General features: G+C 39.5%; 3 protein-coding genes across 4 annotated transcripts; 1 reads left to right on the plus strand and 2 right to left on the minus strand.

Annotated features, from left to right (window-relative positions):
- Positions 1 to 7,392: 7,392 nt before the first annotated feature.
- Positions 7,393 to 9,064, plus strand: ppp1r3c2a (protein phosphatase 1 regulatory subunit 3C2, duplicate a). The gene is made up of 3 exons (XM_069159396.1): positions 7,393 to 7,464; positions 7,617 to 7,698; positions 7,824 to 9,064. Exons 2-3 carry the CDS (start codon positions 7,685 to 7,687, stop codon positions 8,836 to 8,838), a joined length of 1,029 nt encoding a protein of 342 aa, XP_069015497.1. The 5' UTR covers positions 7,393 to 7,464; positions 7,617 to 7,684; the 3' UTR covers positions 8,839 to 9,064.
- A 3,763-nt stretch (positions 9,065 to 12,827) lies between these two features.
- LOC138205795 (phospholipase A2, minor isoenzyme-like) lies at positions 12,828 to 16,224 on the minus strand. The gene is made up of 4 exons (XM_069162045.1): positions 14,121 to 16,224; positions 13,881 to 14,028; positions 13,630 to 13,763; positions 12,828 to 13,513 (listed from the first exon to the last, which is right to left on the minus strand). The coding sequence occupies exons 1-4, from the start codon at positions 14,311 to 14,313 to the stop codon at positions 13,386 to 13,388; spliced, it is 603 nt and encodes a 200-aa protein (XP_069018146.1). The 5' UTR covers positions 14,314 to 16,224; the 3' UTR covers positions 12,828 to 13,385.
- Positions 16,225 to 16,325: 101 nt separating this feature from the next.
- On the minus strand, positions 16,326 to 24,847 carry prkab1a (protein kinase, AMP-activated, beta 1 non-catalytic subunit, a). Of its 2 annotated transcripts, none has more exons than XM_069162027.1 (8): positions 24,752 to 24,847; positions 22,260 to 22,442; positions 21,984 to 22,153; positions 21,587 to 21,680; positions 20,254 to 20,368; positions 19,917 to 20,047; positions 19,614 to 19,682; positions 16,326 to 18,541 (listed from the first exon to the last, which is right to left on the minus strand). In XM_069162027.1, the coding sequence occupies exons 2-8, from the start codon at positions 22,407 to 22,409 to the stop codon at positions 18,464 to 18,466; spliced, it is 807 nt and encodes a 268-aa protein (XP_069018128.1). In that variant the 5' UTR covers positions 22,410 to 22,442; positions 24,752 to 24,847; the 3' UTR covers positions 16,326 to 18,463. The 2 variants fall into 2 exon arrangements, with proteins under 2 accessions (XP_069018128.1, XP_069018133.1); XM_069162032.1 differs by lacking the exon at positions 24,752 to 24,847 and adding an exon at positions 24,410 to 24,505.
- Between the last annotated feature and the right edge of the window lie 1,974 nt (positions 24,848 to 26,821).

Genomic DNA, 26,821 nt, shown 5'->3' on the forward strand with positions numbered 1-26,821 from the left:
TCCATAACCTCCATTTCTTCTTAATGGTTCATTCCTTCTTAGTTCAACTTGTGCTTCAACTAATACAAATTTCCATGGGATGAACATGTTTCTTTTACACATGACTGTAAACTAAAGGGACTATCAGTAATATTGACTCTACACGGAACTGTGCAATGATTGTTGGGTAGTTTCCGAGCATAATATTTGGTCATTAAATCAATGAAAACGTTCTTTCAGTTTGTAGGAATGTTTGCTTTGTGAAGCTGTCAAGGTAACACCCATATAAATGTTGATGTTTCAACAACTTAGCCAGATAATTATAGTATTGCAAGAGCAACTTTTCACAGTCGTGTCAAGACTTGAAAAAAAAGTGAGTTTACTCTGTTATCTGCAAGCATTAGATCATCAAAAGCAGCCTAACCCAGAGAAGCAAGACGACAGCCATAAATGCATGGTTGTGGGTGATTACACTGCAATGAGCTCATAAGTGAAAGTCCGAATACTCTGCACACACGCCACTAAATGTTGTCATTTTATTTTCTGCATAATGTACATAGTTAAATATGAGCTTGTAATGAATTTATTGATAACAGTACACAAGTTTAGAAGTTTCCAGTCTTAAAAGCCATGCCAATTTGTTTATTCTGTTCTGTTTTTATCTTTCATAAGTAAACCTGCACAGGCTCAGCTGAATAGCCCCACTCAAATCACTGTCACCTTCACAAGCATACTATAATTTTTTTTAACAACTTTTCAAAGCGTGCAAAGTGTAGCCGAATTTTTTCTGTTACAAGTACAAACAGCTAACCTCACACAGCTCCCTGTTGTATTAGAACAAACAGCTCAGCCAACATGTATCCGTAGTGCATTATAGAGACATTAGTGGCAATTAGTGACAGTAAGTATATTTATTAGGAGGGGGGAGTGTTCTGGAGTGAAATTAGGAAGGTAAAGTTGATCCCGATTGTCAAAAAAAAAAAAAAACACTGATACAAATTTCCTGTTTGACTTTTATTTGAGACATGGCAAAAGGGGAGCTCCAGACAGACAAGCCGGGAATGCACAGTCAGACAGATGCCAGGAAAACTTGACGTATGATTCAATGTGCGCTCACTGAACATCTGCAAGCAGCAGACATCAGTCAGTTGGTATGTGTCATGATTTTTGGCAGTGATAAGGCGGGGTGAACGGCTTGGAGAAGTTATCAATGACAACATTTATTTTAGCATGTGTTCTACTAGATTCATGTGTATTTTATAATGTAATATCATATAATTGTTTGAAGGGTAAACCAGACAGGAGGGTAAAAGAGTGAGCATCTGTAGACAACTCTATTGATGAGCTAATACCAAGCGGCAACCAACAGTGAATCATTGGTTTGCGAACTGCCATTCTGAAGCTTCGAGTGAGATATTTTGTCAGTCGCTATCTTGCTATTTTGGAGCCAGAAGTGACCATATTTGGACAAGCTGGGGAGGAATAAGCTGTGAATCTGACCCTACACTACACCCTGTCCACCAATAGCAGAAACATGTCTACACCTCAGGCCTGTCAATCAAGCAGACGCCCCCCCAAAAAATACCGCTTTTTGAGGTCTAATATCTAATTTATGATGGGATTATTTTTTGATTAAAACCATCAAAAAAACAAATAAGAATAAGTGAATGGCACCATTGTGACTTTGTATTTCACGAGAGAAGTTGAATAGGAGTCTATGGAGCCAGAGCCTTTTTGGAGATTTTGTTTAATAGTCACATATATTTGTATCGTCAACTATTAATTGTAATGTCTAGTCAGTAGGAGTATTGATTTTAAGTCATTCACAGTACCAAGTGTCAGTCATGAGCGAGTCAGGGGTAAGCAGTCACACGTCAGGAGGCTCCTCACCTGATAAAACCCATTGTGTCAGCACAAAGGCAACAGCACCTGATGGGTGTGTGTGTGGGGGGGGGGATTCTATTTACTGTAATTTCATTATAGTAAATAGAACTCCTGAGTGACATGTGATGGCTTGTGCCTCATGGCACAACATGGGACCTAAACAGTTTATAGACAGTGCCTGACAATTTCACTTCAGTTGCTCTAATGAGGTGACTCAGTTTGTTGAGACCCTTGATTTTCAAAAAAGCTACATTTACACATTAGCCTCTTTTCAGACCTGGAAGCTATGTCCACTTTTAAATAGTCTATTACTAATACTGAATAAATGGCCACCGTTATACATTATAGTAATTTATCCTGAAAAATTATATATTTTTTTTAAATGTTGAGACAGATTGTCCCTCACTGGAGTGGAAAAACAAAGTGTGTCCAACTGACACTCCAGTATCAGTATTTCTTTTATGCTGCATAAGTAATATGACTGGAGGCATTATGGATGAATATGATATGAGGCTACAGTGCGAGTATATATTATTTAAACAGAAATAGGAGATCAAGTTCACAGCGAGACTCTTAAGCTTCCAACAATTGATTCATTTTACATTCACTGAATTCAAAATGGATGCATTTCATAAATGTTTTTAAGATGTTCTCTCACACAGGGGTTCTTCGCTTTCATTCCTCTTATACTCAGGGGGCAAAGGGCCCTGGGTGAAGAAAAGAACTGAGAACTTGCCAAAGACTGAACTAAACTTCTACTAATTTGAGCAGAAATAGAAACTGTTCAATGGCAACACAATGTTTCCACTGAAAACATGTATTGCTTTAAAGTATAAATATGTGTTTTTGATCATTGGCATCGCATAAACTGATCTGAGTGGGCATCATTTTGAAATGTGAAATTGCAAAAATAAAGCACTCTTAGATAAAAAAAAAAAAAAAAAAAAAAAAAAAAAAAAAAAAAAAAATAGGCGTACATTTATAAAATGGCCTTGTGAAAAGCTGCAAAAGTAGTTTGGCCCAAGTTTAGTTGTTGCTCTAAACTGGGTGTTAATCCAGGCTTCTATAAACCATAGTGACACTGTAACACACTTGTTGTCCTGTGTTACTTTTTAATTCATGACCACAAACCATTCAATAAACTGACATGGATTATTTTAATATTTGGTTGTGTGGTAATCCACAGAGGCAATGGTTGGTTAATCCCTCAGACAACTATAATCAGTCATGTGTGGATAAATACCTTTTTATTAATACAAGTAAGACCTTTTTTTAGAGAATATATTCTAATTAAGGGCACTTTCACACTTTTCTTGTTTGGTCCAGGCCATAACAGCAGGTGTGAAAGGTTCCTTGGACCACGTTCCGAACCCAAGGATCAAAGTTTGGTCCAACCGAAAGAGGTGATCATAATGAACTACGATTTGGTTCATTTCCAGTGTGAAAACACTTTCTGGATGGGTTGGACATTTGGAACAATTACAGGAATTTTAGGCAGCATATCATCTCTCAATAAACAACAGAAAAAGAACTGGTACAGAGGTACAAATGAGACATGGTAGCACATGGACAGATAAGGAGGGTATTTAATCATAATTTGGAACGATGAGGAAATCAAAACTCACCTGAAATGCACAAAAATGCCAAAACTCAACACCATGATAATAATAATAAATAATAATATAGTGGCAAAGAAATGAATCTGTCTTTCGTTTGTCTCCATTCAAACAGAAAAGGCTACCAGCTAAACTGACAACACTTCAAAGTCCGACGAAAATCCACCTGCCAACCAATCAATGTCAAGAAAAGGGACATAGGCATGTCATACAAAGTTCTTATAGTGTTCTAGCAAAATTTAAACATGAAACCAAAACCAACTGGACAAGCAAGGTAACAAAGACATGAACCTGGGTTTGGACCTTGGTTGGACTTTAAACTGTGAAACTACCCAAAGAATTTAATCCTCACCTTCTAAAGTAAGCAAGTGAATGGGACTAAACGATACTAAAAAAGAAGATCTCAGCCGTGTGACTGTAGAGGAAGGTATGTGTAACGCCTCACAAACTGCTTTATTGGGTGACCTCACCTCACCCATGAAAGTCTGCATGAGGGAGACGCCAGCCTTTCTGAATTCCCAAGTGATGACACAGCAGCCATCATGGGTCTTAGCTCCATCTCTGTGACTGTCTGAGACTACAAGTGTCACACATGCTGCACCTCAACCCAAGTCCCAAGAGATATTTTTGCCTTGCAAATAAATACAAATGTTTGTGTTTTTGCTGTTTTTGTTATTTGTATAAAGTTGGCTGGTGCAAATAACCAATGTATAGACTACAATCGTCAATATACTATGAAATGTGGTCACGAAAGGAAGATTATACAATGCGGTTTGAAAATGACAAAAACTGTGTTATGCAATTGACATTATGCAACGTTAGCCTACCGACTGGAGCTAAGAGCTTAGTGTCAACGACAATCCTTCACATAATTTAATTTGTTTTGATAGTAATCAATTAGTTTGTTCCAGTGCCCAAATCAGTTACCTAATGACATTATGTAATTTTAGAACAAAGGCATGTTTTGTAAACCCAGACCGGTTTTAGGCTGTACCCAATTTAGATTTTGTTCTTTACTCTTTGTCTGTAGAAAACAGGACCTAGACAATTATTTAAAACTAGCCATGGTTAACAGTGGAGGAGTATACAACATAATACAATCACAAGCCCTTTGCAGACATTATATCAGACGTATCAAATGAGAATAAAACATTAGTGAGTTTCAGAACAGCTCATGTCACATTAACAGAGCCAGGCCAGCTGTTTTAGCCTTTGCTAAATGGGCTAGATTAAGCCAAGCAGCTTCTGCAGAAGCTTCACGTTTAGAAAACAGACAGTAAATTGGTATCGATCATGTCAATCATCAAATACTTAGAAAAAAAAAAGGATATAGCGTTTGATAAAAGTATCAGGTAAAGCAGAATTATCCTAAAATTCAATTTGAGATGGGGTTGTTGAAGAAGAAAGTCACATGACGCAGAATAAGGAGCAACAAAGTCCTCCTCGGGATGAGGTTGGGGATAGCTGGATGGATCAAACATAAAAATTTTAACCAAAGACACTGGTGTTTGAGTCAGTGCAAAAGCAAAAGTCGGAGTGGATTTCTCTAAGTATGCACGCAAATAAATATAGGTATCGCATTGAACTTAGGTTGCGTGCAGAACTTAATTTACATAAGTAAAGTGACTTCCATAAGTTTCATAATTATTGTAACCCAAACCATTATCCTTTCTGGAAGTTAACAACATAATCTTGTTGCCAAAACAAAAGGCAATTTTGTCTGAGACACCAGTTAACTTGAACACCCTAGGGTTTTTAATTGACATGGACATAGGCTAGTAGAGAAGAGTAGACCAAGAAAAATGGCATCTCACAATATTTGCACCACTATTGTGAAAGTAAGACTTTTTGCTTTTATGAATTTTGATCTGAGACTGGGTTGAAATGTGTCTTTATTCAATATATGACCATACTATTTTAACTTAATTACGAATGGTAATGTTATTCTCTTCCTCAACCACAGGCAAGTGAATGGGACTAAACAATACCAAAAAAATAAAATCCCAGACACAAGTATGTGTAATGCCTTAAACTTCTTTATTGGGTGACCTCACCTCACCTGTGAAAGTCTGCACTTTTCCGCATCCCCAAGTGATGACATGGCACCACCTATAACTTTTAGGCCTGTCTCTTTCCATAAGTGAAACACACTGGACCTAAAACTTATAGCCGCAAGAGACTGATTTACATTGCAAATAAATACAGATATGCGTTTTTGTGTGTTTTTTTTTTAATGAAGTTGGCAGTGGTCTATATATTGGTGATTTGCACAAATCATCAATATACTGTGATGTGGTCATGAAAAGATAATACAAAGAGGTCCCAAAATTATAAATACTATTTTATGCAATAGATGTTATATAATGTTTACTTACAGCCTGGAGCTAAGAGCTGGGTGTCAACCGAAATCCTTCACTTTTGTGAATTTACTTGTTTACGTAATAGTAATTAACTCATTTCTAACAAGGCCTGAATTATTTTTTTTATATGTATTTCAGTCACCTACTGACCATGTGCAGTTTTTAAGTTCTAGCCCAAACCTATTTTTAGCTATTAATTTCCACTTTATTTGTCAGTAAAAAAAAAACTGATCACATTTTCTTTAAAACTATTCATGGCTAGCTGGCCAGCTGTTTCAGCCTTTTAAGTATGGTAGACTAAGCTTATGATGTAGCTTTATATTAACATAAAGACAGGAAAGTGTATTGATAATCTCAATTATCAAATACTTGGAAAGAAAGCATATTGGTGAATTTCATTTAAAAAAATAAAAGTATCAGGAAAAGCAGGATTATAATCTAGTAAATTAATTAATTAATTAATAAAATATTCAGCAATTAACACCAACACCAGGGCGGTGTCCCTGGTGGTTGGAGGAGCTCAGGAGATGACAGGTGGCTGAGCCAGAAGAGCCAGAAGAGCCAGAAGTAACAAGAACACCCAAACTTCCCCTCCTGGTGGCATGCCTGCTTTTAGCTAGTGTTGAACTTTTTAAAAAAAATATTTTTGTAGTTCTTTTTTTTAACTGGACTTTTAACTCTTTTTAACTTGTTTTATTGAAATTATACTGGAGTTTTAGTCTTTTAACCTATTTTAATTATTATTTAGTTGTTTTATATATATTTTTTTTTTTAGATTAGTTTTAGATTTTAAACAAACATTTTTTACCATTCCTTAATTGTTATACCTCAGTGATCCCTGCTACACCCCATTTTTAAAGGAGTCTGTGTTTTAAATGGAGACCTAGACTCCTCAAACTAGGTGGTGTTGTCAGGCAGCCTTTTAACTTCTATTTATTTTATTTTAAAGCCTTTAGTCTGCTAAAAGTATTTAATTTCAAGTCAAGTGACGTGGACGCCGGCCAGTAGAACAATATAGACAGAGGAAAATGGTATTTCAGTTTGAGAATCACTTTTGTGAAACGTTATGTGCTGTGGATCAACAAATGTGACACTGGCTTTAAATGTGTCTATATTTACAAAATATTTACCATCTTTGTATGTCACCATACTTTTTGGAACTATTTATAGTAATAATGCCATTCTCCACCTAGATCTAAGCTCAATGTTGTGTCATTTATTTTTTATGTTGTCATTGCCCTCCTGTATGATTTAAAATTATAACTGGATAAAGAAGACTGAGTTTAAAAGCTTACTTTTCTCGTGGTAAGGTTGCAATCAAACTATATTTTGACTTCACCATTAAACACACTTACAACATTAGAATCAGTCCAGAGGAGTTCCATCTAAGGAAAGGTTTGAAACTACTCTTCACACAACAGTTCTGTTAGGGGCAGGACATAAACAAAACACCTTCATTTCATTGGCTAAACTACACCCACATGTGAATGTGGTGTCGCTGGAGGTGCAGCCTCATTCTCCACTCCACACATAAGTTCCAGAGAGCAGAGACAGACCGCAGCCACGGTCCTTCCTTCTTCTACTCCTCTCTCATCGAGTTAATGAAACATGGTGCTGTGAAACCTGTAAGTACGTTTAACAGCGACGCATGCCACCGCCTCGCGCTTTATGTCACCGCTCTGCAGAACTGTTTGTCTTGTGTACAATTTATGTATTGACTGTTGTTTAATCCATTAGAAAGTCTTATTTGTTTAAAATCTCTAATTCCTGTTGCTAGATCACTCAGCTCAGTGCAGCCCTTCAGCAAAGACAGCAGACTTACAAAGTGACATCTACAGTCTGAAGATGAATTGTACAAGGTAAGCGACTGTTTTCATTTATTCGTCCATGTGGTAATCACATTAACATGACCAATCAGGCGTCAGATCTCATTGTCTCTGTAACAGCAGATCTCATTTTAATCCCATCATGTCGTTCTTTTCAGAGTTCTCCACGCCTTCGGTCACTCCCAGCCCGCTGTGACACCGGTTGACCTGGCTGTGTGTCTGAGCCTGAGCCAGCGCCAGCCTCTTTATCAGCTGCTGTCCATTTCTCCTCTCAAACCCCCACAGCAGCGTTCTCAGCCAGCTGACACGCCACCGAGGAACAGCCTCCGGTATCCACATCTTCCCTCGTCTACCTCCTTATCCACACGGTCTCTGCTGCCCTCCTCTCATGCGCCTTCAGAGCTGCGGAGCTGTTTCCGCAGGGGCGGCGGCGGCGGGAGCAAGAAACGCGTGGTGTTTGCAGACGCCAAAGGGTTGGCACTCACTGCTGTGCATCTGTTCATGCCCGGGCCGTCCTCCCCGACGTCTACCCTGGTGAGGAGAAGCTCTCCAACCAAACTGGAACCGTCAACCCCAAACAAAGTGCAGCGCCACAAGTTGTGGCTGGGTTTCCCTCAGCCAACGCTCGACTTTAAAGCCTTTCTTGCACGTCTGCGAGAGACGCATGTCCAGCTGGAAAGCTGCCACCTGTCAGAGTATTCATTGAGTGGCAGAGTGTGTGCTTCTCGCGTCGGCGCTGAAAGGGCCGTGCACATACGGTTGACCTTTGACTCTTGGCGGAGCCATCGTGACATTCCCTGCACGTTCTTGCAGCAGCAACGCTGCGGCGGTTCTGACATAGATGTGTTCACCTTTGACTTGAGCTTACCGCAGAATACGGACCCAAAGGAGCGAATTGAGTTCTGTCTGTCATTCAGGCCGAGGCCTGGCTGTGGGCCACACTGGGACGACAACAGGGGGCAGAATTACAGAGTGTGCATTGAACAGGATGGATCAAATGCGAACCAAGGGAACATTAACCGCTGTCAGCCCACGCTCTCAAAGCAGCGGCCACCATCGTGGCCCGCGCAGATGTCTGCCAGTGTCCAGAACCATGCTGATCTACAGTATCCCCAGAGGAGTCTATCAAACAGAGTCAGAGTAGATTGGACAAGTATGTACGCAACACGGTAGACTAGTGCAATGAGCCCACACATTCTCAACAGACCTATAAATAACAATGTAAATATCTCTATTAATAAATATTTATTCTTTTAGGGCTGCATGAACTGTCTGAAATCCTCAATGTTTAATGGTATCAAACCTACTGTTCAAACAGTTTGACCCTAGCTGACCCTCCTGAGCTCAACTACTCTGCTAAAATGTGAATAATACACCCGGCCTTTACGTTGGTATTAAATCCGTTAAAAAAAAAAAAAAAGAAGCTTGTTTCTTTCCTCTTTCTTTTGCAGAATTTAAATCCTCATCATTTTGTTCTGTATATCGGGTTGATGTTTAGATTATTTTAATTTATCCCCCTGGTGGTTGCATGTGTTATTGCAGTTAGATTTAGCAGTAGAAGTCTTCTTTTCATTCATTGGCCAATAGGGTCACATGATGTGGCCAGCGCAATGATTCCAGCAGGTGAGGGATCACGTGTGGGCAGCTAATCCTCTGCCTTTCTTACGTTGAGTGCCTTCATGTGTGCTGAATTGCACTGCTTATTGAAGGCTTACATAGAACTTTAACATAAAGAGGGACGTTTTTATGGAGCAAGTATTTTTTAGCATCTAAATTAGGGTAAAGCATTGTGACGACTCGGCAAAAATGTTAATTATCAAGCCATGCCTTGTTTGTTGAAAAGGAAGGTAATTTAGCACAGTGTTTTATTCTGTGTGGTACAACAGAAAAGATATGCAATTTTATTTTGACATACATACTGATTTGAGTGATTTATTTTTGTCCTTATTTCAGTTTTACAAAAAAAAAAAAGATTGTTGTACATGGGAAGAGGAAAACAAACAGTAAACGTTCATTCAACTTTACTTCTTCGTCTGACTCTCCATACAACAGTATGTTCGCTATCTGCCGAAGTGTGGTCTGACACCTACTCTGAGGACAGAATACATTTAAAACATGGAAGCAGAAGCATTTTAAGGTAACCTGTGCGATAATGGATATTTGTGTATTGCAGCATTATCATGCCACAAGCCCTGATTAAGATGCCCAAAGGTGGGCAAAGTGAAAACGTGACATCTACATTAGTGTGAAGGAAAACACGTGCATCAGTACACAAGGTAATTATTTCAAAAGCATTTTGAACACACTAACTCAGTTTCCCCCCCAGTAGTCGTGCTGTACGTGAACAGACATTATTGCTCTTGGCTCGGGCTCAGATTTCCGGTGTTGGTTTTCATCTGGTACGTCGTGCATACCAGACAAGAAGACAAGAGACCTAAAGATGTCCTGGGCTACGGGGATGGTGTGTTCCAGACACTCCCTCACTCGCTGGCAAAAAGTTGAATAACACGTTGGGAATTAGTACTTCTTACCTTTCTGGTATGGCAAACAGCAAGTAACCATGGCAGCAGCAGGGCCAGCATGTACTGTGGATACCGCGTGGGCTTGTGTTTACATGCAAGGGTGGGGTGGTGTGATCGTTAGATAGCTGCAGTGAGAGAATCCCTTTGTGCTTCTCTTGTTCTGTTTCTTCTTAGTCACCTTTCTTTGACTCGTTGCTCCGCGCATCACTTTCCATCCCTCTCCGGCTGCCACCTCTGGGAACAGTCACAGCTGAGTGATATCAGCTGGATTGCTACATGTCACAGGTGCAAACAGGTTTTCACGCCGTGTATCCGGGAACACTCTTTTATTTATTGGAGCCAACGGTACCGGGCTGGTGTCGAGTGTTAGAACAGCTACACAATACCACACAAACCGCACACAGAGTCTCTGCCTCCGCACACACACTCCAATTAAACTTTTCCCATGAAATACAAAGTCAAAATTTTGCCCATGAGTCATAATGGTGTCTTTTGCTAAAGTGAAGCCTGTTCTCGGTGGTTTTCTGGCCGTCCATCTGAAAATAATCCAAACATTAGATAAGATATTGGACACCAGAAAGCGTGATTTTTGGGCCGCGTCTGTTTGATTGACAGGCCTGGGGTGTAGTCAGGTTTCCAACATAGGTGGGTGGGACGTAGTTCTCTCAGGTTCCCAACCAGATCAAGTTTGATCTTCTGCTCCCTCCTCCCCAGCTCTTCTAAATATGGTCATTTTTGGCTTGAAAATAGCAAGAAAACAGATAAAATGATAATGTTCTGCCACGAGGGGTACAAAAAAAAAAAAAACGACCTTATGGATCATTTTGCAAACTGCTGATAAACGACCTATTTTTTTAATTTAGTTTTAAAAACTCCTTGTAGCTTGTAACGTGCACAGTGATTGCGGTCTTATTTTCCAAGGCAAATCGTGAGGCACACCCATCGACAGCGCAACCGCTTTCAGCAACAAAGACAATTGCAAATGACACATAATGACTAAAATATGTACACATTCACAGCACAGGGTATTAGGTTGGAAAAGGGGCTTTTCACTGGTCAGCGTCTGTTTTCGTTGCTTGGATTTGTCTTTTTTTTTTTTTTCTCATTTTATCTTTTAGCAAGCAGCAGGCAAAACTGAATGGCGGCCAGCAGCCACCTACCAGCTGCTGGTGCTTACAGTGCTGATGCTTGTGTTGTCTGAACAATAGCCTGAAGACTGATCCAGTGGGCTGGAGCTATAGCTGTGCTCACAAAGAGTGAGCTGTGGGGAGCTAACAGAGGTGGCGCACTGACAGCAAGACATTAGGCTAAAATGTCCTTTTTTTTTTTCTTTTTTTTTCATATGCCGTTATTGACCCATTATTTGCCCTTTACCTTTGTTAGATCACATTTATGAATTAAAGTGCTGCTCGTTTTTTTTTTTTTTTTTTTTTTTATTAAAATGTAATAAAAAAAGAAAATCACAATTATAATCAAGATATGAGTGGGGAAAAAAACTGCATATGACTGCATATCCAAGCATATGAGGAAGTGGCATCACAGGCAGCCTGGATCTTTAAACCATATTTTGTAGGTTTAGATGGTGTATACTGCCTAAAAGGGGCAGCGGCCCCTAAATGGTGGTTGCAAAACAGGGGGGAGGCGGTGCACCCACTTGTCCCACACTGTCCTGATGGCAGCTCGCTTGTCTCTCTGCCGTCGAGCTGGTCTGCGGTCTCATTTTCAGAAATGTGATCCTCACATTTCTGAAACCTCTTCCTCCACATCATCGTCAAAAGCTTCTCTCTCTTCCAAAATCAATTGCAGAGAATCCTTTGGCCATCTTGATCAGTTGTGATAAGGAACCACACTGGCAAAGCTATATTTATTGTGTCCCGAATTTTTCAACGATGTTGTTGTGCAGGAGCAGAAACACAAAGCTCACACTCTCTCTCACACACACACACACACACACACACACACACACACACACACACACACACACACACACACACACACACACACACACACTAACAGCAGGCCCAGACAGGAGGAGGACGGATAGGACCTACAATTTCCACACTTTTATTAGCCCTGGGTCCGGTGGACCCAAACATCCTGTATGTAATATAAATGTGTAAAGGTGGTGTTACGGTGTGTGTGGTCATTGAAAATGTGTTCCGATATATGTTCTTCACAGAAAATGAGCCAAGGCCAATGAGTCTGAGTTTGAAAAAAATAATTAATCGTATCATTTTTCTTTTGATTAAAAAAAAAAATGAAAACGGGTCCCGAACACCATACAAGGGTTAAAATATGGTCAGATATTCACATGAGCTCCATATATAAAACATCATTCAAAACATTCAGTGTGAGGATGGAAAGAGCACTGGAACTCCCAGACACATGACACCTCAAAGACGAGATAATCGCTGGTGTGGCACACCTGGATTCCTGCAAAAGGCTTTAGGAACAGTAGGAGGAGCCAGAGAAGGCTGGGTTTTTTTTGTTTTGTTTTTTTTTGACAGATCATCTGTCTCACAGACTGCTATCAAAACAGAGACAGTTTCAGCAAACGTGAAAAAAAAAAAAGTCACTTTGGTCAAAATTACAAACTTTATTTGGGGAACGTGAGCACAAGAAATGATTTTTAGACCTCAATGCACTTAAAAACATTTTTTTGTTTATTGTATTAATATCCTTCATCAGTCCCATAGGGTTAAATTCATAATTACATGATAGTTATCCAGCAGGCATTCAGTATAGGTTACCATTTGTCTGTGATTTACTGTAAATACAATTGTAAAATACTGTGAAAATCCTCATTCATAACCACAAAAAAAAATTAAAAGGAAGTTAAACAAAAATCTAAGCAATTCTCATCTTTTGTCTGAGCAAATGCATTTTATTATTTAGACAAGTTTAAGTATTAGAACATGGGATTGTTACATAAAATATACAGATGGGATAGTGTTGAGACAGTCTGCACTATTATTATTATTATTATTATTATTATTATTATTATTATTATTTGATCAACTTCTTCCTATCAGCTAGAAGTAGAAGGTGCAGCATTATGCCCTCTACTGGACTTGATGACACTCTTGAATAACTGGTCCTCATTAAATGAGTAAATAAATCGACGCGACAACGTGTCATCTTTTAAAACTAAAAGGTGGATCTGACATGTTGAAGCACGAGTCCTTCGTTTGATGAGGTTTATTGTCTTTGCTGACATTGGTCGCTGGGCAGGTGCTCGTGCTCCGGGTTATAAGTTGCTTTGGCAAAACATTCTGCGGCCTTCCTGTCGCACTCACAGATGAACATCTCACATTCATTGTTGTCGTCTGGAGGAGAAACAGCAGAGATCACTAACTTCACTGTCATTACCAGAAAGCAAGCAATTGCTACTATAACGTTCAAATCAAATGTGGACAGTCAATCAGTTTTTAAGTGTACTCACTGCCACAGGTGACCTTCTTATTTGCCTCGTCACAGCTGTAGTCATACAACTCGGTGTAAGGGTTGTCCAGGATGAACCAGCACTCAGGGTGCTGCATAGCATCATCGTAACACCTGTCATGCACTTCGCAGCACCTACAGGTCAAAAAGTCAAAACACATTTTGAAATAGACTGAAAATGCTTCTTTTTTTTTTTTTTTTTTTTTTTTTTTTAAGTCGCGCAAATATGAAGCAGAGTGTCTGAATCTTGACCTGTCCAGCTCGTCCACGGGCTCGCCGTAGCCTCCCTTCCCACAGAAGCAACCGTAGTCAGCGAAGTCCAAAACAGGCCAGCTGTCGGGCAACACGCACAGGATCATCTTCCTGAACTGGTTGAGTGCCTTGTAGTCCATGGACCGGGCTGAAGCACAATAACAAGATGCAATCATACTTTATATTGTACAACGACATACATCTATTCATAACTACAGCTTTTTGTCAGGTTGTACTCACAAACACAGAGGCTGAGAGACAAGACAAACACAGTCTGGAGAGTCTTCATCGTGAAAGTCAGAGAGTCAGTGAGTAGCTGGCATTCTGAAATCAGGCCTCTATATATATATATCAGGTGTGGGACCTTCCTTGTCAGCTGTTCATACTGCATAGGGTCACATGGAGGGAGTGAGGTTCCAACACAAACCAGCATATGTAAAAGCAGGTAACCGTTCTCACACCCAATCTGAACCTTGTTTCTTGTTAAGCATATCTGAGTCGCTCAGCCTTGAGGTTGAGGACATGTCAATAGGACTGATAAGTCTGAAATATGTCATCCACCTCAATCAAAGGGCTCTGGGGTTCATTGCTGTGGATGTCTTCGTCATCATTGTGTTGTATACCCCACAGTGAATTGGCCAGCCTCAGTCACTGGTATGTTTTTTATTTACAAACCTGTGCTGGGTATAAATTCCTACGTGTCAAATTTTCTTTCTTGTCTTTTTTTTTATTTTTTATTTTTATTAAACTATGGATGTAACAATCTCTGTTTGTTTGTTTTTTCTTCCCAAAGTCAGAACTGAACCAGGAAAGAAAGCTTTTAGGTTCATGTTTCTCAAATCTATGTGCCTTTATGATAATTGCTGAAACTGTTTCATCTCATCATTCCTAATGTGTTTTTGATCTTTGCACTTTTTTATTTAAACTTTTAAATCTTCCTGTTGCTGCTAATAGTAATAATGATCTCTATGGGACAAATCCAGTAAGTAAAGGCTTTCGGTTTCTTGTTTTATCTACCAAACCTGTACACATATTTGAATTCAATTTGGTAGAGGGTCAGAAAATGTAGTAAGGAAGTTGTGATAAAGTTCTTCAGCATGTTCACAAATGTTTTAAAGTCCTCTCTAGCATATATATATATATATCATTGTCATTCTTTGAACTGCTTTTGGTCTGTCGCTCGTTAGGCTCTTTAATAGGAAATAGTGCAAGGCAGTGACCCTGTGCACAAAGGTCCTGAAAGGAAAAGCTTTTCTGATTTCGAAGAAAATCTTGAAACGAGGATTTTGGAATAAGGCTGTAACATAACAAAATGTGGAAAAAGTGAAGCGCTGTGAATACTTTCCAGATGCACTGTAATAACCTCAGGTCCCCCCTCACCCCCCTCGGAAAAAAAAAAAAAAAGAGAGACCGAAATAGGGAGAAATATGACAAATATAAATATATGCTGCAACATGACATGCTGGATCCCAGACTTTAAAATCAATGTTTTGATGATATGCAGACACCCAAGAGGCTGGGAGGAAAGTGCGAGAATCTGTGGGGAGTTACAGACTTTCTACAGCATGTTTTATTGACAGTGATATTTACTCTGTTTTTATTATGGCTGGTACGAGTTAAGGTTATTTTTAGACATTAGCGAAAATTAATAACATGTTAAAAACCTTCCACTAAGAGATGTAAAGGACGTGTTTTCATGCGTATATATCATAATGATATCTTGAGATTACCAATTTAAGGTACTTTGAAAAGTTTTGCCAGTGCAGGTGTATTACTTGAAGGAATTATCCGCTTAAATGCTACCAATAACATACATTTCTGAAGTTTAAAAAAATATTTAAAAAAAAAAAAAAAGGTGGATAATGCGTAACTGCTCCACTTGGCTAGCTAAGGTGCTGAAACCAATTATGAGTACTTACTAGATGGAGGAGATGTCCAGAAAGTTAGATCCGTGCAGTATAGGCCTAATACTTTTTTTTTATTCATATTTTTTTTTTTGTAGTTTCTAACAAATATGACTTCCATCTATGAAACTACAATTCCCAAGAGGTGGAGTATCTACTACCAAGGCCAATGATGAGGCCCTGGTGATGAGGATGAGGATACTTGCTTTTCCCTGCCTGTCCATTGTTGCGCCAAGTATGTTTCGGATGGAGGTCTGACCGACCAACAGCTTGAAAAAGGAAGCGATATACTACATGGATCTAACTGCGCAGACATCTCTTCCGCCTAATTTAAAAAAAAGAAAAGAAAAAACATGGTCTGGCTGGGGGACAAAAATGGCAAATACACACTTAACTGCTTTCAGGGTGTACACCCTTTTTTTTTGTTTTATCTCATGACTGTTGCAGTAGGACCTCAGATCTCAGTCAACTCATCGCAAACGTTCATTTCTAAAGACCAACATGGCGACAGGGTGATAAAAAAAAAAATACAAACTGCAGGTGAATTTGTAACTTCATCTTTAATAGAAATTTGTCTCATAATGGAAAGAAAAAAAAAGTGGTTCAAAGGGTCCACAACATTTTAAATGATACTTCAACTCATCCGAATGTCGAGCATCTCAACATCAGTAAATCATGGCAATGATAGTTCATACTTAACACAAATGAGAACTCAGCCTCTACTGGCCTACAGCATCCTGTAAGAATACAAATAATTCACTTTGTGGTCTTATTTAATTATGGCAATTGTACATTGTTCTTGGTTCAAGTCATATATTTAAATATAGTCCTTCAGACTTCATGAAATCTACACAGACCACAAACAGAACCAACTCACTGTAACACAAGTTCTCAGGGAGTGACTCAGTCTATCACATGATCCTGTTCAAATGTTTCCCGTTTAAATCAACCAATGAACTAATCTCAAATATCACTTGACTGAAACTGAAGATTGGCAACTTTCTGGAGCACCAACAAATGACGCCATATTAACAAAACCAGTCGAGATAGACTCGTAAATAATCCTAATAATTGAAAAAGAAAATATGTTACTTGTGCAATGGTACATCTAAACCTGCTTTAAGTAGATAAGCATTATTCTCCTGATACGTTGTCGTGCTGCGAGTGTACATATCCTACGTTAAAGACACGTGTTGCTCTGGCCACAACACCACAACTAACTTTGTAAAGACCATATGAGACAGCAAAACAAACCACATCATCAAATCAATGTAGAAAACAATTATATTACTGAATACTTCATAGAAGGTATCTACTAAGTGCTGTGTGATTGTCACTAAACAAATATCATCAACATAAACATATAAGAAAACAGTGGCGAGCTACTGCAGTGCATTTCTTTGACCTTCATTCACATTCTTAATTGTAATAATAATCTCGACCCTGGGAATGACAACCTGATTGATTTGAGGTCTTTCAGTCTGGTTTTCTCAGCATTACTTTTCCTTACATTTATGTGTGTTTTCATTGCAAACACTTCAGCGTCCTACACCGTCATTATTGCCTTTGTATTCTACTCAGCACAGATACTGTTGTTGGAAACGAAAGAGGGCAGGCAGTGAACAAATAAAGGCTTATTATAATGTAGGATTGGGGTGACTCTGACATTTATAACCCTAAATATATGGGTATAATAACTGCATATACAAAGAGTGTACAAGATATAATCTCAGAGTTAGCGCCTGACTGAGATACCAGCCAGCCGATAAAGTCAGACGATATTGGCTTATCATAGATATATCAGTATCGCCGTGCATGTTGACCGATATGGATTTTTTTTTTTTGTACAGAACATAATGCAAGAAAGATGCTCGGGGTAAATTAGAAATTCTTCTGCTTGTGTTTTTTTTTTTTTTTTTTTTTTAGATGATTCTTTATAATGATTAAAATCCCAGTGAAGTTTACCGTTTCAGTGCACTAATGTCAGTAATGGAAAATAAACTGTATAATAGTGTTAAAAGGGTTTGATGACCACATTTCAGGGATCACTGAACAAAATGTGTGTTTATATACACTGTACTGCAGTATATATATATACACATATATACATATATATGTATAATAAAAGATCAGCTGATATATCAATATGGGTATTTCTTTATTCCCTAATATTGGTATCGGCCCCAAAAATCCAGTATTGGTCGGGCTCTACTTTACTTTAAGGTTTCAGTGCAGGTGACTGGTGACCTTTAAAAGGTTTGGGGAAAGAACAAAAGAAACTCGAACTTCCCAGGATTGTATATTATGTTATGTCATCATTTAAATGGCCTCTTGAGGCAGATATATTCAGGCATCCTTTGACTTGATTTGTCTAACTTTATCATTCAGTCACGTTTGATCATGTATTGCTTTCAGTTCTGAATTTTGCTGGACATTAAATTCAAATTGAACAATCTTAATTCCTTTTTTTTTAAAATCTGTTTAAGTCCTCCACGTTGATTCAGGGCTGCTGCTTTTAGTTAGGATGGATTTTAAAACCTGTGAGAGATATGAGCCTGGCTTCACCTGAACTCTCTACTTTAGGGAAACAAAAACAAAACCAAAACGCGTGGAGTTCATATTTTGTACACTCAGTGTACAGTGAACACACCGGGCTGGAATTGAACAGACGGTCTGGGATCAAATGGGCTTGTATAGTAAGGTGGTCACATACTTCTTCTTATAGCGATGTGTAGCACTGAGCACCATCACGCCATCCTGTGACAGAAAAAGACAACATGGAAAATAGAAATGAACTCAGAACTTCTAAACAATGAAATGCAGGTTTCCAGTTAAGACTCATGTTGTCCTTATGTGAACAGCGTTATCAGTCTTACCACGTGCTGTGTTACCAGACTGTAGACCAGTGCATTTAGTGAACAATTGTTTGAAGACATGAAACATGTGCACTTGTATTTCTATTGTTCTGATAACAAAGTGAGTCTGTTAGGCTTATTTTCTAGTCGCTATGAAGTCACCCATTATTCATTTTATTTAGCAGCGTTAGTCAGATATAAAAACATTAATAGGCTTTGAAAGCAGCATTAGACATCTAATACGGTTTCAGCGGGGACATACAGACTGTTTTCAAGCCGTCAATGCATCTATGAAAATCAATATTCATAGCTAACGTCAAAGTTTCCATATAAACATGGCGGCATTGTATCTGTTCCCTGTTGAACTCTTTGATGTCTCTTTGAAGAGAATGACAACACTAAAACCAAAAATTATCACTCCAGGTGAAACCAAATGGGAAAAAAAAAGAAGCAAAAAGCAAATAACGAACTACCCGAGCAGCTGCCAAGTGAAATGGAAAATGGTGAATCATTAAATGATAATCCACCGGCAGGGCACACGTGTGAATTCTGCAATTCTTCCCCCCCCCCCCCCCCCATTTAATCTCGTCTTGTATATCTCCACATGTGCGTTCAGTTTGTTTTTCCTGTCACAATGTTGAAAGAAGGGAAATTATCTGACCTTCAGGTGGTCCTTCTGTCCTATTAGTAGCTTGTTGGCATTCCATTTGTACAATCTGCTGCGCAAGCTACGGGTAAGTTGGCCAACGGCAGCGCTCACACTTTGTATTAAAAATGCCATCAAAAGCCTGGACATTTCTCATCTGTCAACCCACGCACGGTTTTCCAACATGTCAGCAGGCACGTGGCGCCGAAAAATATCTCTCACACACACACACACACACACACACACACACACACACACACACACACACACACACAAAGAAAAAAAAACCCAACGTATTTGGTGTCATTCAGTCGACCTGTGACCTGACCTTAATGGAAAGAGCATAGAGGTGGTTGAGCATGACGTGGTTGGGTTCTGGGAGCAGTGCAGGGTCACACTGGATGGAAAAAGATCAAGAAAAACAGAGACGAAACAAAAGGATGTTGAACCAGGTTTTTCCATTTCCACGTTTTCTATTTCTGTATATCTATTTGTTTATTATAGAAATGTAGATAAATTACTCACTTTATACATGTCGATGTACTTTAAATGAAGAAGTTTCGTGAGAGTTCACAGCGGAAACAAAATGAGGCAACAGCAGATCTAATCCGATTGCGTCGCAGCTACTTACAGATATTCCAGTGTCTTTGTTGAGGATGACCTGCAGGAGGTGAGGTGGAAGTATGGGTGGAGACTTAAACTTCTCCTGTTTAGGAATATATGCATCCTGATGATACGGCCCGGGAGGAGAGCTGGACAGGTCTGATGGAGGGAGGGTGGAATAGTTTGAAAATTAAAATTTCAACGAGTGTTAAATAGGAAATAAAAACAATAAAAATAATAATTAAAAAAAATAATAATAAAAAAAAATCAAGATTTACATTATTTTTGCAACCTTTTTTTCATTCCTGCATCAGTCAGTCTTAACGAAGCAGAAATAAAAAAAACGGTGGTATTTCGGCACTCACCTGACATGTCGGAACATTTCTGCGAATCCACCATCAGAGCGTCAAACACCTCAAAGTCAGTTTTCTTCACCTGGATGATATTGTTGACGGTGCCGAGCTGGCTGGTTACAACAGGCTGTTGGAAAATCAAATTCACAAGTAAAGCTCCAGCGAATGCACCGGGAAGACACAATATTATATTAATGAGATCAAAAAAAATATATATATATATTTACAAAGCATAATCCCCAAAGCATTTTACAATAATTCAAAGTATTTCTCTGTTGATGTCCGCACTGCTCAAGTTGTCAAGTTAACAGTATATGTAATGTACTATTTTACAAGTCTGTTGCTGTACTTTAGCAGAGAAACAGGCTGTTTATTAACACAAGATGCTGTAAGAGGTCCGTCCCTCAGATTAGTGCCTGCAACAAGAGAAAATATGGCGTCGTCCTTCCAGGCTGCAGAGTTACAGCAGAACTGTGGTGCCTTTTCATTTGCAGACACCGGTGGTAACTATTACAGGAGACTGTCGTGGAAATTCCCCAGTACAAGACATACAGTCTGAGACGGCCTCCGCGTGCCGTGTGCTCTGGGTGGACGGTGAGTGGGGTTGTGTATTGTTCAAAAAAATGCCAATACCGGTACCAGTACGATACCTTGACTTTATTACCAGCTCCGTAACAATAGGTGTTTCTGTACCACTTTTATAATGCGCATTCTGAGAAAAAGAAGATCAAAATCACACATTACCGAACAATTTTTAAAGTAACATGCACTTCGAAAGGGGAGTGTGTAACCTGTGTTACTCCGTAATGAAAATGCACAGATGTTTTCCTAAACACCTCACATGCAGACTATAGGTAGATGCTACAATTTACAGAATATCCTCCGATATTCCTTAACATGCCATCGTTAAGACGCTACAATTTACCGATGTTCCCTGAACACCTGAAACGCTACCTGCAGACACCGACTAACCTGCTGCACGCAGAGAAGCCTCCACTTACTGCAACTCAAGGCAGTGATGTGGCCAAAAAATGAGTTTGAACAGAGGAAAGTAAGTCGTTCCAATCAAGTACAACAAGCTGAAACGGGCTGATAACTCGATTAGAGCCTCTGCATGGCAAATGCTGTGGCTCGCTGATCAGATTTAACTCTTTGAGCTAATGGGAGCAAAAGGTTTGTATTTCTGAGCAAAAATGTATCAGTGTGAACACGGCCTCGGTATGGAAATTTGGTACAGAGTGAAAAGGGAGTTTTCAATAGTAAATGCTATCAAAGCAAGCAGTCGGTGCCATCAAAAGGTTTGTTGGACAAAAGGTCGCATATAAGTGAGAGAGTGATGGCTGACCTCGGCTGGGTCATGGGTCCACTGGCCATCCACATAAAACTTGTACTGATGCTCCCCTTCAGGTAGATCGACAATCGCCACAAAGGTGTTCTGACTTTGGCGGATGACAGGGGAGAGCGTTTGACACAGTTAGTGCAGAACTTCTCCAACCTCATCAATAATGTGCATCTCCTCGCTCATTAGTCGGCTGCTTTTAGACGATGTGTTAAAAAATGATCGAGAAAACCAATCTTACACCAGATACTTAAGAGGAACAGTGAAATTTGAATACCAAAAAGCTGTTTCATTAAAAAATACTCTACAATAATAAGGACCTGTCACAGGTGTTAACAGCCAAACGTTCAAGTTACACCTGAATAAGACATTATCTCACCGAGTTCAGACCGTGCTCTCTCACCTTCTAATCAGGGGAATCTTGTTGGCCCAGTTGTTGAAGGATCCCGAGAGGTAGACCTCCTTCCCGTCCCCAGTCCAGTGAAAGACTGTCGGTCGATCCAGCATCGGCCCTTTGTCTTCTGCTTCTAGGTCTTGCTGCCATGCAAGGAACTCCTCCTTCCCTAGAGGAGCCTGAAATACCCACCAGACGTACAATAAGACATCTGTTCATTTATGTCAAGTCTACATTCGCCCAAAGACTTGGGGTTTGTCAAAGATATGTGCCTTGATGACTTACCTTCAAGTCTTCCCCGTGAAAAATATCCGCATCCTCGGGGCTATCCATCAGGATTTTTGGCCTCTCTCCCTCTTTGGTACCCCGGCTGTCCCTCCGCAGAGCCTTCTCCCCCTGGCCCATCGCTGCCCTCTCACTGCTTGTATTCCCCATGGCTCTGTCTTCTTGTGGGCCGTTACAAGGTCACTGCGAGTGGAGTTGAACCGGTTCAGTAAAGCCGACCAGAAACGGAGAAAAGACTGCATAAGAGCCGGTGATTTAAACAACGTAATTAATCAGTAATAGCTGCGACAGGAGAACTGGTAACAAAACCTGCTTTTAAAGAACTGCATCTCTTAAACCGGACATTTCAAGGTACTAAAACTCCCAAGTGGCTTCAGCAGCAGAATATGACAAACCAAAACATGCAGGTGGAGAATTACAAGCAGCAGTAAGTTAGAATCATGTGGAACGACTTGACGAGACTTTTACATTTCCCACAACATCGTATGACAGCTGAAGCTATGAGTTCTTTGCACAGTATGGATTTGTTTACGTAAAGTGTGATCACAGAACAATTCCTGCATCTGAGGACTGAGTAGCAGGGGTGAGTATATTTTTCAAGGGCGTCCTCCCCGGGCTCATGCACTGTCAAGAGTTGAACTGTGCCGTTACGTTATGTTCAGTACTGTCCAAACATAACATTTCTTTCAACACGATACCTTATTTCTGTAAAAGGACCAGTGTCTTTGTGTGATTACGCCCTTTTCCACAGAGCACAGTGTATTTCCTACATTATTGCTGACCATTTATAAACAACAAAACGTATTGAAATAGCTTCTGCCATTCTTCGGCTGACATTCATTTTACTATAGTATAAAAATATTTATGCAAAGACCTTCTTCAGATAGAAAATCCTTCACACTGTAAACACGTATTAGGTCTTTTTTTTGGGTACATTTTCCTCTACTTATTTCTGTATAGCATTAGTGAAGCATGGTCAACTTTAATCTGCACTGCCATCTGTATAAGTAAGCAGTGGTAGTATGACTTTGACAAAAGAACAGCAGGTATAGCATTCGCAGTGATGGATTACATATTATATGATTCTCAATGCCAAATACATTTCTCACTGCTATAAAATGAAATACAACTAAGCCAAACGGCCAAAGGTGACACTGTAGACTTTTTTTCCTCTATCGTATTATTTTCTTGGTTTAACTGTCACTAATATATTGTATTAACTCAGTTTAATGTGACCCGTAAGGGTGACAGGAAAAGAGTGTATGTGATCAAACAGGGTTTCTGTGAGGGCTGATGTTAAATAGCTCAAACACTGTCGGTTTTTGAATGAAATGTGAAAATAATCACCCAACTCCTATCAGTGTCTGATCATAAAAATCAATCATCATCAAACGTAAGAAAAAAAATGGTTGATTATGATTTTTGATGTAGTTAGTGGTGAAAAGGTACTCATGTACTGTATCTAAGTACAATGTTGAGGTATGTATAGTTTACTTCGGTATTTCCATTTGATGTTAAGACTTCTACTCCACTATATTTATATGAATTATAGTTCTACTTCACTACCTTTTCTTTATTCGACAGCTTTAGTTACTTTCCAGATGACATTTTGACACGAGGGATAATATAATAAGATTTCAAAATATGGCAAATTGTTAAAACATCAAACCAGTGGTTTCCAAACCATTTGCCGCCTCCATGTCTTATAATGTAGTCATTATATAGTGTAGTCAGGGTTGAATTTCTAACGTCTGAGTTGTTAACAGCTCCACCGAATAGGGATAATTCCTTCTAAACTTCTGATGGTTCCCTTTCAATAAATGTCCGAATATCTCAGTCAAATCAAAGATTAAAGGAAAACTGAAAACAGATTTGTGCATCAAAACTTGTTTTTTTTTTTTTTTTTTTTCCCTCTGCCAATAATCATCGGATGTATCTGCTGACCCTGAATATAAAACTGGACATAAAAGTGACACACGTCATATATGACGTCACAGGGACCGAACCGCTACTTTTACTCTCTAGAATTGCATTACATTTTACTGCAAGCACTTTCTTACTGTTACTCGAGTAGGATTTCCCGTGCAGGACCTTCACCTGTAATGACGTACTGTTATATTACCGTAATGTAATTTGTAATGCGTTCGTACCCAAGTAAAACGACCACTACTGCGTGAAAAGTTCACGCCAGCTCATCTTAAAATCGGGCGTGAAAGACCTCCAGTATCAACTCGTGTGGGGGTCACAGCTTCTCCCACCGATGTCGACTACACGGCAGGTCGTTTACTTCCCGACTAAATGAACCCTGGAAGGTCCCCCCCCACCCCACCCCCAGAAAAGAGGCGACGTGACGTCCCGGTGAAGCTAACGAGGTGTAGCAGCTGGCCTCGGTGCGTGGACTCCCGCAGCAGCGCCGCACAAAGTGTCAACAACTCAAAGAGTGAACGCACCGACGGACAGTTTATTTGAGCCTTTTTCTGTTGTTTTTTTACCTGAGAAACGGTCTCCGTCGCAGTTATCTGCGTCAGCCCGTCAGCTCCATTTCACCAGATAACAAAACATTTGGTGATGATGCTAAAACAAACCCTCCCCTCCCTCGTGTGCGCATGCGCAAAGGATCCTACTGAGAAATATGGTCGTTCTTTGAAAACAAGGTGCAATATGTATCTCCCTTATCAGCTGTTATCTCAAAAACACATTTATTATCTTATCAACGTGGGTATATTCTGTTACGATGGGTATATATCCATCCACATGTAGTGTTTGATCACTATTATTTGTATTCGATATCTCTATGTAGGTAGAGGTGTAATTTGATATAGTCAACACTAGATGGTATTACAGCTCTCTTTGCATAGTCCTATATAGACGGTCTATGGCCTTGTCACAATGTAGTTTATAGTCATACGGTAATATAGCCTATTATTTTGGTGATATTTAAAATAATGCAAGTGCAGCTTTGCGAACAGTTTCCAAGTTAGATGACCTGTTCATTTGTCAAGTATTTAAGACACACATAACAACATAAATTTAAACCGGGAAAGTAGCCACGCTACTAAAACATATATCTCTGCAGGTATTGATATAATACTGTGTATTCTGTGGGCCTACATGCAGCATATTGTGTCTGATTCGTTTGTTGTAATGCCATGCTGATTGCCTTTCAACTGGTGACAGCACCTTAAGCTAAATTTAGGCTGCTGATTGAACAAGAAAACAGCAGCTTTTTGTCCTCTCCCTGACACGTACCATTTGTTTTTCAGTATGAGCAGAGACAGTGCAACCTGCCATTCACGCAACAACAAAAAATATCACTGTAATTCCAGCTGTAACAACCTTCAAGAGGATCTTAATTCTAGGCCACACTTTGTTTCCTGTCACATCTATAATATTTTATTTGAATATTAACGATCTACAGAGATGAGAGGATGCAGAAAATCAATTACTAATCCTAATGTGAGGAAGTACAATGCGATCCCAAGACGGTGCCAATCCTCATAAAGCTGCTGTGGTCACAATTAGCAGGGCTGTTGGTGAAACAGATATGTGAATTTAGCAGAAAAGGAGTAGGTGCAATTAATTCTGTTAGCAGAGTTACACAGAGCTGCAGAAAAACGATTTTAAAATAAATACTTTTTATCTTTTGTTTTGTCCCCTCACCACCCTTGCCTATCTACACCAATTCTCTTTTTCCCCAAACTTCAACACAGATTTAATAAAGTTAACGATGCCCACCCCACAACCAGTACTCCAGCATCCTCCAGACATGGGGGGGGGGGGGGGGGGGGGGGCAGCGGATGCTGGAGGCTTGGGCACGTAATGAAGAGCTAAATAAAAAATAAAAAATAATACGAGATATTTGAACTGAAGGGAGGTTTGAGTTCACTGGACAATTTTAAAACAGAGAAAAGTACATTTCACAACGCCCTGTTATCTGGAACGTCGCAGCAGTCACAGCCCCAAATTATGTGCACAGTCACACTTGATTGCAGTACAAAGATATCAGTCCACACCCGGTGTTCAATTACAGAGATGATTTTTTTTTTCCTTCACAGCCTTGTTCTAACCCACTTTATTGTCATTTTCTTCTCAGATGACTTCTTATTTTTAATTTTGAGAAATAGAGAAACTAGGAAACTGCTATTATTCAGCAATTTATATGCATGTTTTTGTGCAGACAGTGCAGGAAAAACACATGCCATACTATATTTTTTCCCAGGTTATGTCAATGTTTCATCAAATAAGCTTTAACAAAAAACAAGACAGTGAGCCGTGTTAGACGACTGTCCTGAAACCAGACTGCTGTAATTGGTTGGTGTCAGCTGCAGAGACTGAGTGGGCTCTGAGGAAGAAGTTGGCCTCATTGGTGGAGGTGGGAGTTCTTGTTTTCTTTGGCGATGGTACAACAGGGACTGAGGTGGTGGTATGCAAACCCTGATGCTGTATACTTTTTGTAATTTTCAAAGCCTACTTTTCTTATATCTCAACAATAGAGCTCTTAATTTCTGCCTTGCAATCTTAAAATGTGTCTTCTACGACTTATACGATGAAGAAAATGAATG

This window comes from Embiotoca jacksoni, unplaced genomic scaffold (assembly GCF_022577435.1).
Source record: "Embiotoca jacksoni isolate LCO1_2020_lvr unplaced genomic scaffold, fEmbJac1.0.p SCAF_10, whole genome shotgun sequence".
Taxonomy (NCBI): domain Eukaryota; kingdom Metazoa; phylum Chordata; class Actinopteri; family Embiotocidae; genus Embiotoca; species Embiotoca jacksoni.